At 45.1% G+C, this 15039-nt stretch overlaps 1 protein-coding gene across 3 annotated transcripts; it reads right to left on the bottom strand.

Annotated features, from left to right (window-relative positions):
• Positions 1-128: 128 nt before the first annotated feature.
• tcf20 (transcription factor 20) lies at positions 129-14329 on the bottom strand. 3 transcript variants are annotated; one of them, XM_071474418.1, is made up of 6 exons: positions 13803-14329; positions 3202-11705; positions 2857-2950; positions 2672-2735; positions 2393-2493; positions 129-1681 (listed from the first exon to the last, which is right to left on the bottom strand). In XM_071474418.1, exons 2-6 carry the CDS (start codon positions 10480-10482, stop codon positions 1677-1679), a joined length of 7545 nt encoding a protein of 2514 aa, XP_071330519.1. In that variant the 5' UTR covers positions 10483-11705; positions 13803-14329; the 3' UTR covers positions 129-1676. The 3 variants fall into 3 exon arrangements, with proteins under 3 accessions (XP_071330519.1, XP_071330521.1, XP_071330520.1); XM_071474420.1 differs by having other exon boundaries at positions 2686-2735; XM_071474419.1 differs by having other exon boundaries at positions 13919-14329.
• Between the last annotated feature and the right edge of the window lie 710 nt (positions 14330-15039).

Here is a 15039-nt window from a genome sequence, read left to right as displayed (position 1 = left end):
GGAGGCTGGGAGTTTGGTAAAAGCAAATAGAAATTGGGGCAGAAAATTTCAGATGAAACTGAAACAGGTGGTTTTATCAGTGCAACAAAAGTAACAAAAATGTTTTGGAAATAAGAAGAAAAGCATACTTGAAGCATTTTTTAAGTGTATTCATAATTCATATACATATTGACAGGTTTCTAATACAGCATGGTTTTGATAGTGTAACTGTCTTCTCAGCTTGATTTTTTTTTTTACAAGAATAACAATAAAAAATGATAAAGACAACACCATGTACGACTCACTTTTAAATTTTATGGCAATGCTTCTTTTGAATGGATTTTGCATCTCCCGATCAAATCACTGCTGCATCACTTCAGAATGAAACCATTCAAAAGTACTTGGTTAGGCTTTCTCCCCACTGGCCAGAACATTTGGCCAATCACAGCCACTCTTATGACACATCCTCCAAGGTTTTCAGTTCCAAAAATGTTTCATCACTGTCCGAGGGACTGACACCTGTCAGTCAAACGCAACTTCCTATGTAGAACATACACACTTGTGCACCCAGTACACAGTTCCACAACAATGAAAACTCTTCAGTGTCCTGTCCTCCATCTTTTTCCAGTCAGCACGGTTAAAGATGGCGGACACACATTAGTCCATAGTGTCATCTCCTCCCCTAACAAGGCTCTCTCCTTCTCTTTGCACATTACAAACATTTTGTACTTGAAAAATAAGACTGTCCATCTGATTTTTCATGAATACTATCTGTACCGTAAAAACCCCAGTGATGAAAAATAAGAACACTTTTCAAAAGGATCAAAATGGAATCAAAGACCCAGATATCGGCATTTTTCAGTTTCTCACACACATACTTCTCACTCATACACGTGACTTTTGAAAGGCAACAGATGTCCGTTCTCCAAGGCAATAATGTCTTTGTGGCAAACTCGACCCTGACATTCCAGACAACATCACTCTGGCTCCTCCCTCTCCAGGAATGGGAAAAAAAAAAATCCAATTTATATGTTGACTGAATATAAAGTGAGATACATCCATGTCATTTTTATGAGTAAATACTAATGAGGATACAAAATAATAATGAGGACTAAAATAATAATTGTGACCATCCTAATATCATAAGATAAAATACTACTTGCGAGAGGATACAACATTCTCGCCTTTTTCTTTTCTGGATTTGACACCCAGCTTGCTCCCAGTACGACTCTTCAAAGCAAACCAAAGAAAACCTGGAAAAAAAAGGTAAATGATAATACAGATGATGATAAACAAGAGTTTAACACTTTGAGGGTGTCTGAGGAAAATCAAAGTAAGCCTAGGGAGGAAGTTTGTTTCTTTTGTTCTTTAAAAAAGTTCCTCCGTCAGTCTTGACATCTCATTTAATTCCACTTCGACCTTTGTAGTTTTTTTTTTTTTGTCTTTTTCCTGTAGCTCTGTTCCTCTATGTTGAATGTCCATGTTTTTTTTTCTTTTTCTGCTTTTAAGTAAAGAGCAATAATTCTCTCGGGGAAAAAAAAGGTTTCTTTTCCCCATTGTCTTAAATGTAAATAATGCTGATTCCTGTAGAGAAATTGTACATTCCCTTTGTTGTTCTCTGTCACAGGTGCCAGTCCTGGTCCTTTCACATTTGGGGCTGTTTCACAAACAAGATTCTCAGTCTTCTATTGTCCAAACTAACCTATGAAAGGAAACACAAAAAAATGGAGGTAAGCATCATCAGCAACATCCATGCAATCTTCACGTTTGCCCTGCATGCTGGCAAAGAAGAGAGAAAGTACATGTGCAATTGAGTGTGCTGTCATTTTATAGCTAATCAATGTGTTACCAGGTAAATTTCACAAACACTGGGCATCTATTACTATGTGATTGGTTGTAGTCAAGAATATACTGGAATGAAGACACAATGGGGTAAAGAGAAAAGTTGCCCAGCAACAGTACTCTGCTGTAATCTTACTTAAAGAGAAAGGAAAGGGGAGATGTGGTGAGGTACGTCTTTAGTTTCCACAATGACAGTCCAGAAAGTGAGAGGGAGGCAGTGACAGAGTATAGCCACAAAGGTGAGGTGAGGAGGAGTGTAAGAGCAGAATGATCTTCATCTATCTAGGAGTCCGAGAACCAGCCAACAAAGAGTTGTGTTAATGTGTGAAATGAAACTGTATGAATAGAAAAGATAGAAACAACCTTGATGCAACAAATCAGTGATTCACTGAAGGTCCATTAATGAGAGACCAGTCTCCGACCAAGTAAAGCAATAACATGGATGAAGATGTACTTCTGGTGATCAAACCTGCTGTATGATGAAGTATGGTTAAATTTCAAAGAAATAACAGATCTGAAAGGGTGGACTACTCAAACACACACAAAAACATACAACCCAGTCTAAACTTACAGCTCCCGGACTCCTGTGTCTCTTCTTCCTCTCCGTTTCTCTCAGCCTCTCTCTGACTGCTCCAGGTACACTGACTTGGCTGGCCGGATGCTCTGGGTAAACTGAGAGCGAGAAAGAAAGAAAATTGCTGGGGTGAGAGATGATTGAAAGAAATGAAGCCTGCCAGCTCAGTAGGTGATTGTGGGGGGGTGAGGACCTAGAGTGGCTAACGTAAAAGAGAAAGCATTTTCACCAAATCACACAACATGAAAATTCCCCAGAAACAGTTTGAAAACCAACCTCTCCTTCTTTACCTTGTGCTTCGGACACCGCAGAGAGAAGTTATCTTCATTCAGAGAGCAATCTGGAGGGAAGAGAGAAACTATCAATACTGTGCACAGATTGCCACAGAGCTCCTAAACACAATATTTGTGTTTTAACAACTCAGATTTCACAGTATGTTTGTATTTAATGCATCCACTCACCTGCTTCAATAGCGCACAGGTAGTGATAGCGAAGTGTACAGCCTTTACTGTAGCAGCCCAGTGTTGAGCCAACCATCTCACAGTACGAGCAGCTCTGAGCGGAGACAGACAGAATGGAAAAGAAGAAATCAATACAGCTTAAAACTCTACTAGACAGTGAAGAACAGATAAGGGCCTGGCAAAATGATAAAAATCAATAAACACATAACACCATTAAACCACTGACATGTCTGCTTATTTCCCAAACTGCATTTTAAACAGTTTGAGTCAGCAGCAGAAATAAGGAGCTGTAAACCTGAATTATCCCAAAACAAAACAGGTCAAATACATACAAAGGACACTCACTGTTTCTCTGGCGCCATCTAGTGCCTCCTGCAGGCCATACAGCCTCCCATTGACAAGGTACACGCCACTGGTCCACACCATGCATCCTTCATGGACCCACAGCTCCTCTGGGTCCATGGGCATCTGAGGCAGCTGGGCAAGTTGTGCCAAGGGTCCCAGGGAGTCCAAGGCTGGTGGAGGGGGCTGAAAGGGCAGGGACGCCTTACTGTTGGATGGCACCATTCTGGGGGAATCCTCACTAGATTTGTGCCTCCTCTTAAAGCGGGGATGTGAGGTCAGCTTTCTGTGCTGAGGTCGTTGCTGAGCTTCATCTGTTGGCGGCTGCAGCTGTTTTTGCACCTGCTGCTGGTCAATCTCAAGGTCCGGCTCTTTCTTAAGCTCAGGGATAGGTCGAATATCTAGATTCATGTCCCAGGTTAGAGATGTTGTTTTACTGGTGGTGGTGGTGGTGGTGGTCGTGGTGGTGGTGGAGGAGGAGGAGGAGGAGGAGGAGGAGGAGGAGGAGGAGGAGGAGGAGGAAGAGGAGGAGGAAGAGGAGGAGGAAGAGGAGGCGGTGTTACTGAGCTTGCCAGCCATATGCATCATCATATCCTCTCCCCCAGCTGGGGAGGCAGCTCTAACTGGAGTGTTAAGAGATGTTGGGTTTGAATCAAGGCTGATGGCAAAGTCGCTCTCAGTCGAAGGCTTATTAAACTGAGTCTCTTGTGTTTGTGAGTCTTGGATAGTGCTCAAAGTATTTGAGCTAACATCTGAATTTGGTCCTGTTTTGTTTGTCCCTGTGGTAGCCTGACATTGTCTGACCTGGGGCTGGTTCTTGGGGAGCTTTGCAGCATATTCAGCTGGATAGAAAGGCCCATAGAGATCTCCAAGGTGTTTGTAATTTGCCCATTTCTGACACAGGCAGCAAAGCAGGCGGCCAGAGTGATTGGTCTCTGTAATCACAGGTCCTGAAACAACATAGCCAGATGAAGGAAGTGCTTTTCCTGACTGAAGTGTAGTTTCCACCTCGTCTGTCTTCCTTTTCTCTGATTCTCTGTCTCTCTTAGATAACTGCGAGGGAAGAGCTGAGGTCAGGAGAGAATCAATTCCACTCCCGCCTGCTTTCCCTCCGACTGCACTACGCTCTCCTTTCGTCTTGTCCTCCTCAGCATTTACAATGGTGCACACCGCCCCAATCTCTGGTATTTTATTTTCCACATGTATGTGTGGAACAAACGGGCCTTTTCTATTTGGATCCAAAAATACTCTGTTTGTGCCGGGACTTCCTCCAGCCCCTACAGGTGTATCTGGATCATCTTTAGCCACTGACGGTGTCGCCACTGCTGCCCCTCTCCTCCTCCTCCTCTGTCGCCCCCTTGCCTCTAGTGGCTCGTCTTCATCTTTCACACCTCTACGTCTCCGTCGCACAGGTTTGACCTCAGTCTCAGGCTGTGTGTCCTCACTCTCACCATCCACTTTGACTACTTGGGTTAAAATTGGTGGGGCCAGCGGGGGAGTGATTTTATTGTCTGACAGTGGGGGTGCTGCAGGGGCTGGTGGGCTGCTGGTAGTCTGTGGAGTTGTAGCAGCAGCTGTAGCTTGAGTGGGTGGGGCTGGAGGAGCACTCAGAGTTGTGTTCTGTGTCTGGACTTGAGTCTGGGCCGGTGCCTGCGTCTGGGCTTGGTTCTGGGCCCGTTTTTGTTTATTCACGCTCCCAACAGGCCTGCCCTTCTTCTTGCCAGATGGGAAATAGCCTTTAGGCACAAGACTCTCTGGGGGCTTAGAATCTTGTGGTGACAGACTGGACCTCCCAGAGGAAATCTGATGTCTGTTCAGCATGTGTCCTTGAGCCTGGCCGTGGTGTGGCGGGGTGGTTCCATAGTAGTCACTGCCAGGATAATCATCAAATCCCATGCCAGATTCTTGAAGTTTCTGTCGCAGAAGGTTAGCAGCAGACTGTTCTCCTCTTCTTGTCTCAAGCTGCTGGTAAGTGTTGGTGAAATGCTGAATGTCTGACAGAGCAGATGAGGATGGAGGTGGGGAACCCTGCACTGGGCGAGGAAGAGGTGGAGGAGGGGGTAAAGGTCCGAGCAAAGCAAAGTCCTCTTTGTCATCAGATGCTGATACTACGGCGGCCCCTAATCCAAAGTCAAAGTCTTGTTGTTTGAGGGCTTGGGAGGTCTGATGGGGATCACATGGATAAGCAGACGGAGGTAAAGGCCCAGTCTCATCAACTCCTCTAAAGGGAATCATGTCGTTTAATGAGTGACTTTCATCCATGTAACTATCATCCCCTCCTGCAACCCTGGGGAAATGTGCTAAGTCTTGGTCCTGTGAATCATTAAACGGTGGAATTTCTGAATGAGAAAAGCCTGGGTAATGATTTGACTCATCATCAGCATGGCCTGCTGGCTTTTTAATATTTGGCGTGATTTTCTGCACTATTGCCTCTAGTTTCAAACCTCGTCCTTTCCTGGGAGGCAAAACCTTGGTATTACCAGTTGATGGAGATAAAGGTTGTGAATAGGTGTTCTCTCCTGGCAGAGGGGAAGAGAGCCTGGGACATGGGATATCTGAACTGGACGAGTCATCTTCATTGTGATGGCCAGTCTCAGACTGGGCCCCAGGGGAGTGATGTGAATTTGTGGCAGCCCTCTGCTGAACCGCATCCTGGAGTTGCCTTTTGGCAGGAATAGGAGAGATAAAAGAACGAACTCTCCTTCTCAATATTAGTGGATTTGTGTCTCCAGAACCCCCAGCTTTAGTCTGACGCGGAGTGGAGTTCATCTCAGCAGGAGGCTTGGTGGAGCTGGATGGAGGAGGTGGGCAGGGATGTTTGGTTTCCTCTGCGACTCCTCGGGAGACCTCAGGATCAGCAGCATTTTGGCCATGAGTCATTTGTGGAGGAGTAGGTCCGAGTGCAGCTACTGGAGCAGGAGGAGGTGGAGGGGGAGGGGGAGGGGGAGGCTGTGTTCTGTAGTAGGAGTCTCCCTCTATCATTCTGGGGCCATCTCTTCCAGAGTGCGTTGCCTCCCACATTTTCATATCAAAGTAAGCGCTTTGATGATGGAGTGAAGTTTTGGTTGCGTGTGGTTCGCCCGGCATGTCAGCTTGGGAGATCATCCTCTGTCTCTGCTCTGATTGGCCGACCTTATGTCTTCCTGGAGAAGAACCAGGCTGCATCATCATCTCCTTAGAGGGCCTGTTCATTGCTTTTACCCAGTCACTCATGTCATGCGGGTGATGAGGGAGGCCACGAGGGTGAGGATACATTTGAAGCTTATTTGAGGATTGGGCCTGGGGGGATAAGTTATGGTATGGATGGTGGGGTGGGAAATGCGGGTTACTGCGTGGCATTATATTTCCTTCTCTTGTATCTCCATATCGATACCCAGGAAAACCGCTGCTACTGCCAGTTGATAAATCAACACCATGAAGATAGGACGGATGCCTTGAGGGTGAAGATAAAGGATTAGTGCTCATAGGGTGAGAAGGTAAGGGGGAAATATCTACATTACCTCGCCTGTAGGGGTCAGCATTCATTACAACAGATGAATGGACAGACTTGGGAAGATACTCTATATCTGCCTCATTAGCTCCACTGCTGCCATGATGATCAGTTTGTAAATTTACAGCGTCTGGGCCAGCCTCTTTTGATGCTGTTTCCATTTTCACCACTTGTTTCTCTCCTGTATCCTTTTTACTCAGATCATTGGCTGCTGGTGGAGAGGAAAATGGCTGTTGAATCACAGAGGCTCCACTCTGACTTTTCTCTCGCTCTCTCTCTCTGTCACTTTCCCTGTCCCTCTCTGGTGTGCTGCGTCGGTTTGGCGACACATCACAGATGACAGAGCGTCGCTCTGATGGGGCTAATATGGAGCCTGATGACTTTTGAGACTCAGTTTGACCAATGCTGCCTGTTAGCGGCTCTGGCTCTTGCAAAAGGAGCTCCTGCACAGCAGAGGATGGAGTGGACACATTAGAAAACACTTTTCTCTGTGGCAGAGAATAGTCAGCTAAGTTTATATGTTTGGGTGGGGGTTGCTGAGACTCTGCAGCTGGTGGTACATGACTCTGAGACAAGCCCACTTCAGGTTTTTCAGTATTTTGCAAACTCTTAGCATTGGACATTTCTGACTTCACAGAAGACTGAGGATCTGTGGTGAAATCAGGCTCACTTCCATGCCTTAAGTTTGGATGTGAAGGCTTGCCAGAGCTGCCCACTTGGGCAGAATGAGATGAAGCCTCAGATCCTCCACTCTGCAGCCTCATATTTTCAGTTATGCCATACGGGTGTCTAGTTTGAAACTGTTGTTGAACTTGGAGATGGGCAGGAAATGCCTGCTCTGGTCTGCCATAACGTCTATCTAAATTGTAACCTTGAAGAACCTCTTGTAAAAGGCTGGGAAACTGCTGCATTTGTGAATTATCCTCGTGAACTTTACCTCCTGCTCCTTGCCCTCTCTTCACCAAACCCTCTGCTACAGAACCAGCATCTTTTGGAAGCACAGGGCCATAACCAGCTTGTGATTGTTGGTATCCTAAGTATCTGGAATTTGATTCCATTGCACTCGCAGCGCCAGCCCTCCCTCTCTTCTTCATTGACAAATCTGAGCCATATGTTGATTCTGGGTAGCCATATTTATGAGGTCCAGACTGGGGAGGATTTTGAGGCCGTCCAAAATTTGATTTCTGGTGATGGGAGGAATATAAAGTCAGATCCACTCCTTCCTCCCCATTATGACTGCTTGACTCTCTTAAGTAAGAGTGTGACTGTTTCTCTTCAATACAGTTGTCTTGGGGGTGCTTGCTTTTTTCAGTGTGACCTCCCTCAGATCGAGCTGAAACAATCACACCAACACTACTGGCACTTTGCTGCTCCTCAGATGTGTGCTTTTCTTCCCTCTGGTTATTGTGTAATCTGGATGCAGAGTGCAACCTATTTTCTTTGTCCTGACCATTTTGTGTATTGACTTCCCCATCTCGTTGCATTTGGCTACTGCTTTTCTCAGTTTTCTCATCTGCGCCTTCACTTTCATTTTTGATGACTTCATTTTTAATTTCTGTCGTCTTCCTGTGGCCACCTCTGTTGTCATTATACTTTAAACCAGGCTCTGAGACACAATTCGGCTGGGGAGGAGGAATACTAGAGGAGGTGGACGAGGGTGATGAAGAAACTGGAGGAGTTGAATGTGAAACTGGGCCGGTCTCTGATGACTGACATCCAAAAGATGGAGATGATGATGAAGGAACATGAGCTTCATTTGCTTTTGTTTCAGAACCACTTGGTTCTTTCGACGGTGAATCAGAGCTGACTGTTTTAACACTTGATGCCTGTCCAGTCTGTGGTTGGTTTTGACTCTGAGGTGGAGGTTGATAGCCAGTTGTTTCAGATCCACTGCTTGCACCACTCATTTGCCTCACTCTCCCGTGCTCCCCCTCAGAAAACTGTTCCTCACGCTCCACCTTGGTCCCTGATGAGCCTCCAACTGACATCAATGAGGAGTCCTCATCAGCACCGGCATCTAAACTGGCACCATCACCACTCCCCACTGCACTTCCATCTTTGACTGTGCTAGTGCTTGAGGCTGCACTTGCATTTCGACTCCTTGGTTGTGACGGGGGCACGCTATGTGTTGCCTGTTGCATCTGCCCACCATCTTTCTTCTTCTGTGAAAGCACTGTGTCAGTGAGGAGCATGTGCTGAACTGTGTTTGGTAAATTGGCTACTTGTGAGCTCAAGGCATTAAGACTATTCAGGCCTGCATCCGGTATTTTATCAAGTGGAGACGATGAATAAACAGAAGAGCCTTCCTCTCGAGATCCAATTCCTGCGCTTAGACCTATTTTGTTGCGGCCTGTTGGAGGAAGACTGCTTCCTCCAGCTGAACTCATGCTGTGAGCTTTATGACTGCCACTGCTACCACAACTACTGATGCTGCTATTTGAGTTGGGTGTGGGACTTAACTGAGGCATAGTCTGCAGTAATCTGCCATGACCATGGCTGCTACGGGGGTTTGATGTAGGAGGATGTGAAGGACCATGACCTGAGGGGTTTCCATGTGCCTCTGAGACACCCATCAAAGGGGAGGGCGAGGAACTACAGCTGGGGGAATGCACTGCTGAGGCGGCTGGAGAGGGGTTGGATATTGGGCTAAAGTTTTGGTTGATCTGGGTTTGCTGAGCATTGGGGTGCATTGGGGATTTGGCTATTTCTTGAGATGCTGCTTGAGGTATACTGGGATTGGAGGTTTGATGATGTTTAGCATATACAGACCCTGGAGACGGGCCCTGGTGCTGCATCTTGAGAGAGTTGTCATAACCTACCCCTAAATTGTGCTGTGAGTTGCGGTGCTGTAGTGTGGCCTGCTTGTGAAGAGAATGCGTCTGTGGGGAATATCCAGGATAATTTGAAGCATGGTAACTCTGTTGAACATTCTCCATTGGCCCCACATTGTTAGCAGCAACTGAGCTGGAGACTGAGTTTGAACTGGAGTTGACACTGGGAGAACTGTTGACTTTGGGATCAAACCCAGTGCTAGCAGCCCCGTCGAGATATCTCTGCGGAGGGGGGCTGTACATTCCAGATGACCCCGTGGATGCTCCACCCTGTGGGGAATAGTGTGGGTACTGTGGGGTCATTCTGTGCCCGGAGTGCGGATAGCTCCTATGCTGCTGTCCATGGTGGACAGCTGGGAAGGTTTGCCCATGCTGGCGGTGCTGCATCTGAGAACCTGGCACTGACTGCATTGCAGGGTTCTGACTCATATTGTACTGGTGAGTAGGAGAGAACGCTCCAGCACCAGCACCTCCACCTGAACTAGCACCGGAGCCATAGTCTACTGGATATGGTGACATCAGGCCAGATGGTGGAGCAGAGCCAGATGCTGCATGCCTGTACTGATGAGGCAAATGTCCATCAATATTAGGGTACCCAAAGCTTGCTCCATAAGCCATACCTCCCCTTCTGTGCCTGTCCTTCCCACCCATCGAAAAATAATAATCCATGGCGTCCTTCCTGTAAGGGTTGTTACTGCTGCCACTGTGAATGTTACCCTGTGTTGGTGGTGGCTCCACAGCTCCTCTGTTTCTAGCACTGTAAGCAAGCATGTGGCTAGCCTGACCAGGGTGGTGATGGGCTCTGTGCAGGCTCTGCTGTTGCATCCCTGCATAATCATCTGTCATCCTTGGGGAGATTTGCGGATCTGCTGGCTGAGGGGGATACGGAGGTCCCCCTGCACCTCTCCCAGTGAACCCATGGGGGAGAGAGGCGGGAGCCGGACTGTTAGAAAAATTCTGCATTGTTTTTCTCCAAGTTTGGATCAAAAGCTAAAATATCTGTCAGTGTCTATATCAGGGAATGTTTCTGATCAGAAACTGGAAGGCTTATGGCAGTAACCATAAATGACAAAGAGAGAGTCTATGGCCTGGCAGTAAAACAAGCAAATGCTTTTGAAATCCACCAAAGAGCTGAAGCAGAGGAATATATACCGCAGATGTTTTTGTAGCAGAAAGTTTTAGGGAGGTCGAACAAATAATGGTTTTATCAATACATAAAAAGGCCAAATGGTAAAAAGCTTTCTTCTTTGACGTGATGGTTGTTTTCAGTTTCAAGTTCACTTAATTACTGGGTCTTAAAAAAATTGAATTTTTCCAAGAATAAAAAAAATGAAATAAGTAATGAAGCAAGTTTCTACTGCAGAAAAATGCAAGATTAAACGTTAAATTAAAAGTGTGCAATCATTGCCATGAAGCTGACGTGGTTTGGCACTGGTCAGGCAATGATATCATGGACAACTGACACACCACCATGGGAGATGTTCAACCTCAAATGTCTTTATGTGTATACACTCCACTATAGTAACGGCTCAAGCAAGCAGAGCTATGTTAGGATTAAATTGAGTTATGATCCAACAGCATCTTGTGCAAAAAAACAATCAAACAAAAAATCTCAATACAACCATTGAGACTGTGTCCCGTCACAGCAATCCTTCAGTTCGCCAACATGTATGACCTGACTCACACCTGTGTGAGAAAAACCCTGCTGTAATAGAATCAAGAGGTCTGAGTACAGACCCTCACTAAACACTCCCAGAGACAAACACTCCATTGATAGTCTCATCAATATGTGGATGCAGAGTGTAATACTTTTTGAGATGTTCTTTTTCTTGGTCATTCCTTTCAAATACAATTTTCTTTTTACTTTTTTTGCTACTCCATGCATTCACTTGGACTGTAGAGGTCTTTGGTCCCTATTTAGTGCTCGTTCTTTCCTTGACTCTGTGTTCAGATTCTTCGTGGTGCTCTCCTGTATCTTCAGCATGTAGCTGTCTTACCTTTGTTTTTTTCTCTCAACCATCATTTAATTCTACCTAGTTCCATGGCAACAATTTTCCAAAAGGAGGGTAATCCATTTATTCCACTTAAATTCAGTCAATTCAAGCTCCTTTTTTCTGTTTCTCTTCAGTATTTCCATGCGGATAAGTTCATTTTCCAGGAGTTGCTGACCAGAAGCCTTCACAACTCTGCAAATACAGAAGATGAATCAAAAAAGTTAGCAGGTAAAAATGAAATGGGAACATTTGCTTACCATATCTTGTGCTAACGCCCTGTTGCTGTAATTAACAAATTAATTGAAATGAATTGTGGTCACTCAAATAGATTTTGGGTTAATTCCAGTTTTCAGACTGTGAATGTGACGTATTTATAACTGCAGGTTCAAACAAAATTAATGAAATTAGTTTTGAGGCCTTCTGTAACTTTCATTATTTCATTTCTATATTGCTGAAGCTGTGTTCATTGAAAAAGAAAAAAAAAATTCAAAGGATCACATGTTACATATAACATCAGCATTTCCCATTACATGAACTTATCTTTTGTAGTCCACCAAAATAATCACACAGGTCTATTGCAAATATATTAACCAAACCAATAACAAAGTTAACATCACATCCTTGTTGGATGTGCTATCAATTCAGCTCCTCATTTCACTACTTAAAAAGCTTTCTGGCCTCATCTCAATGCTCCTATTTCAATATGCACTGTGGGTACAGCCTTTACTGTGGTTAGAGCTGTTACAATACACGCCTAAGCTGTCTCTTCCAACTGATAACAAACAGGGTTGGTGGAGAGAGAAGTGGGTTAGCAGCAGCATGCAATTAAAACAACAAAGTAACATAGACAAGGTCACAAACACTACTTCACATGTAAACAAACAGCTTTGTGGAGCCAAGACAGAAGCAGTCCATCTCCCACCTCTTTACAATGGGACTAAACACCATTAACTTTAGGGTATTTCACTTGTTTTAATGGGCCTTAATTATTATGGGTGATACTTAAAGGGATGACGCCACCTTTATGGGGTCAGTACCCATAATTGCCATGTGTGACACAAGCCTCTATTGTCTACTTCAAATACACTGTAAAATAGTTAATGGCCCTAAAACAACTTCGGGCAGCTTGTCTTTACTGTAGACTTAATCTGAGCTGCACTGCTCATGGTTCTAACTATCAGTCTAACTGGTGTTATCTATCATTAATCATGTGTTCATTTATCATTAGTGGGAGCCTACTTACACCAATGTAATTTATTGTTTTTCACCACGGAGAAAGTGATTAGCAGATGAAGAAGAACGGGGGAGGGGGGGACATTAACAGGGGGGCTACAAAACAAACTGATGATACCTTGTAAATCAAATGGGAGTCCTACAGACTGTATTATCAAACAGGGATCTATGCCCAAGCGACACATTATGGGTCAACGCCAGCGTAGGTGGGTGATGCTGTGTGAAACTGGTAAAGTTAGAAGGAAACTATTCATCTCTATCCGTCCATTAGCCCATAGCTTGATTACTAATTAATCACAGCAGCTCACTGTGCACGACCAGGCAGCAGCATTCACGATACACACAGCAGTGCAGCATTAATGAAAACTGACTCAATGCAGTCTGTCAGCAAGTCAATCAGTTGCATAGCTGCCTAACTGATAAGAGCATACGCAACGCTTTCTGCAGATAATGACCCAACGCCAGCTCTGTTATGTTTGGTTTATCGTCTCAGGTTGTCATCAACACAACACTGGCTTCTGTACAATAGCCTTAGCAGCTACATTAGCCAATAGCAAGGTATACGCATTACAATTAGCTTTGTAGTGCTGCCTCTTTTAGCTTTGTAGGCTTAGCGTTAGCCAAAATACCTCACATAACTGCAAATTAAATATGCCAGCTAGTCGCATATGTTGGGAGCTAGCTAAGCCACAACCACCAGTTAGCATCGTAGCGAGTCAGCTAATTTGCGTTTATTACATTATAACAAGCATTTGAGGACGTGCACAAGCCGATAGTTACAGCGGGCTAAAGGCACAGAGCAGGCAAGCAGCGTTTAGCTACAAAAGAGAGGTGATTGGGTGCAGATGTTTCCCCCCTCAGAAATTCACTTGGGCTGTGAGTAAATGGGGCAGCTAGCATATATAACATATACTAGCAAGAGACCTGGTGTGGGTACTGCATCAGAAAATTATCATCACGCAGGCTGACATTTTCCTTGAATAAACAGAGCTAACGTTTGCCAGGGAGAGGCAAGTGAGTCAGAGACAGGCTAGCTAACATACTCTAAATGCATACCTGAAAACGTAGCATTACAAGGCCCCTCGAAGAGTGAAAGGCTGTTTTGTGACAATCCCGCTGCTGTGGCAGGAAACCCCAGTCTAGAGTCGACTGCTCCGCCGCTTTTCCCTCACCCTTTTGAGTCCAGACAACCCCGACCAGCGGCGGCGAAGTCGGGGGGCCCGTCACGACACTCAGATCCCGGGCCTTTCTTCCGATTCCCCCTTTTTTCTTTTGTCCTCACCTCCAAAAATGATGAGAGCAGAGCACAATCGGGGTGCCTGTAGGTCCCGTAACCAGTGAGGTCCATACACCCCCGCCCCCTCCCCTCTTGTTCCCTCGCCTCTCTCTCCCTCTTTCACACACCGCTTAGGTGATTCCACCTATCTCGCACTAAAATTAAATACATTCCTATCACACAAGCGTCCACTAACACATGAAGATCTCAAACGTCAGTTTCCGTCACTAAATTGCATTTGCATGCCTTCATCAGTAGCTCGACCTATTCGTTTTCCTGTTAGACTACTGTTTTTTTCTTGCAACAGAAAGACCGCCTTGAAAATGCATACACACTCATATTCCTGCACCCCCTCCCTCATCTCTCTCCATCACATCCCTCCATCTCCCCTCCCTCTCTGAAGCTTTTTCTTTTCCACTGATTTTTACCTATTTACACCATAAAATATAAGATTAGACTTATATTGCAAATGCAATTTTTGAATGTCTGGGCTGAGCGTTTTAACACAGCTCCTTTGTTCTTGTTTCATCTCAAGTCAAAGTGAATTAGGGTAGACTAATGAAGGCACCAGGGTACAAAGGCAATATGGAGAGGAGACAGGATTGAATGGAATGGTAGGTTGTGTCTGAAATGAATAAGTCCATAACAGATAAAAGACAATTTGTGAGCAAATAGGTATGGCTGCATTAGAGGAAGACTGCAGTGCAATGGATGAAGCTTAAGTTTATTGTGGTCTCTTTAATGCTGAAATGCATACACAGAGCAGTTTTTTTTTTTTTTTCTTTACCACAAAGAAAAGCCACTTAAATCATTACCATAATATCTAGCTATTGGTTAATGTTTGACATGACACTCTCAGAGCATCATCATGGCCAGAACAACAATGGAGGTGCTACAAACAGAGTCCTTTTCCCATTAAATTTATTGTGTTGTCTCTGCCTGAGCTTATCTGCTCTCACACAGGGCCAGTGAGTGCAGTGCAGACCCACTCACACTCTCCTACCATCATAATGATGT

This window comes from Trachinotus anak, unplaced genomic scaffold (assembly GCF_046630095.1).
Source record: "Trachinotus anak isolate AG129_WGS33_773 ecotype Australia unplaced genomic scaffold, CSIRO_AGI_Tana_v1 ptg000003l, whole genome shotgun sequence".
NCBI lineage: Eukaryota > Metazoa > Chordata > Actinopteri > Carangiformes > Carangidae > Trachinotus > Trachinotus anak.
This window is presented reverse-complemented; position numbering and strand designations above follow the sequence as displayed.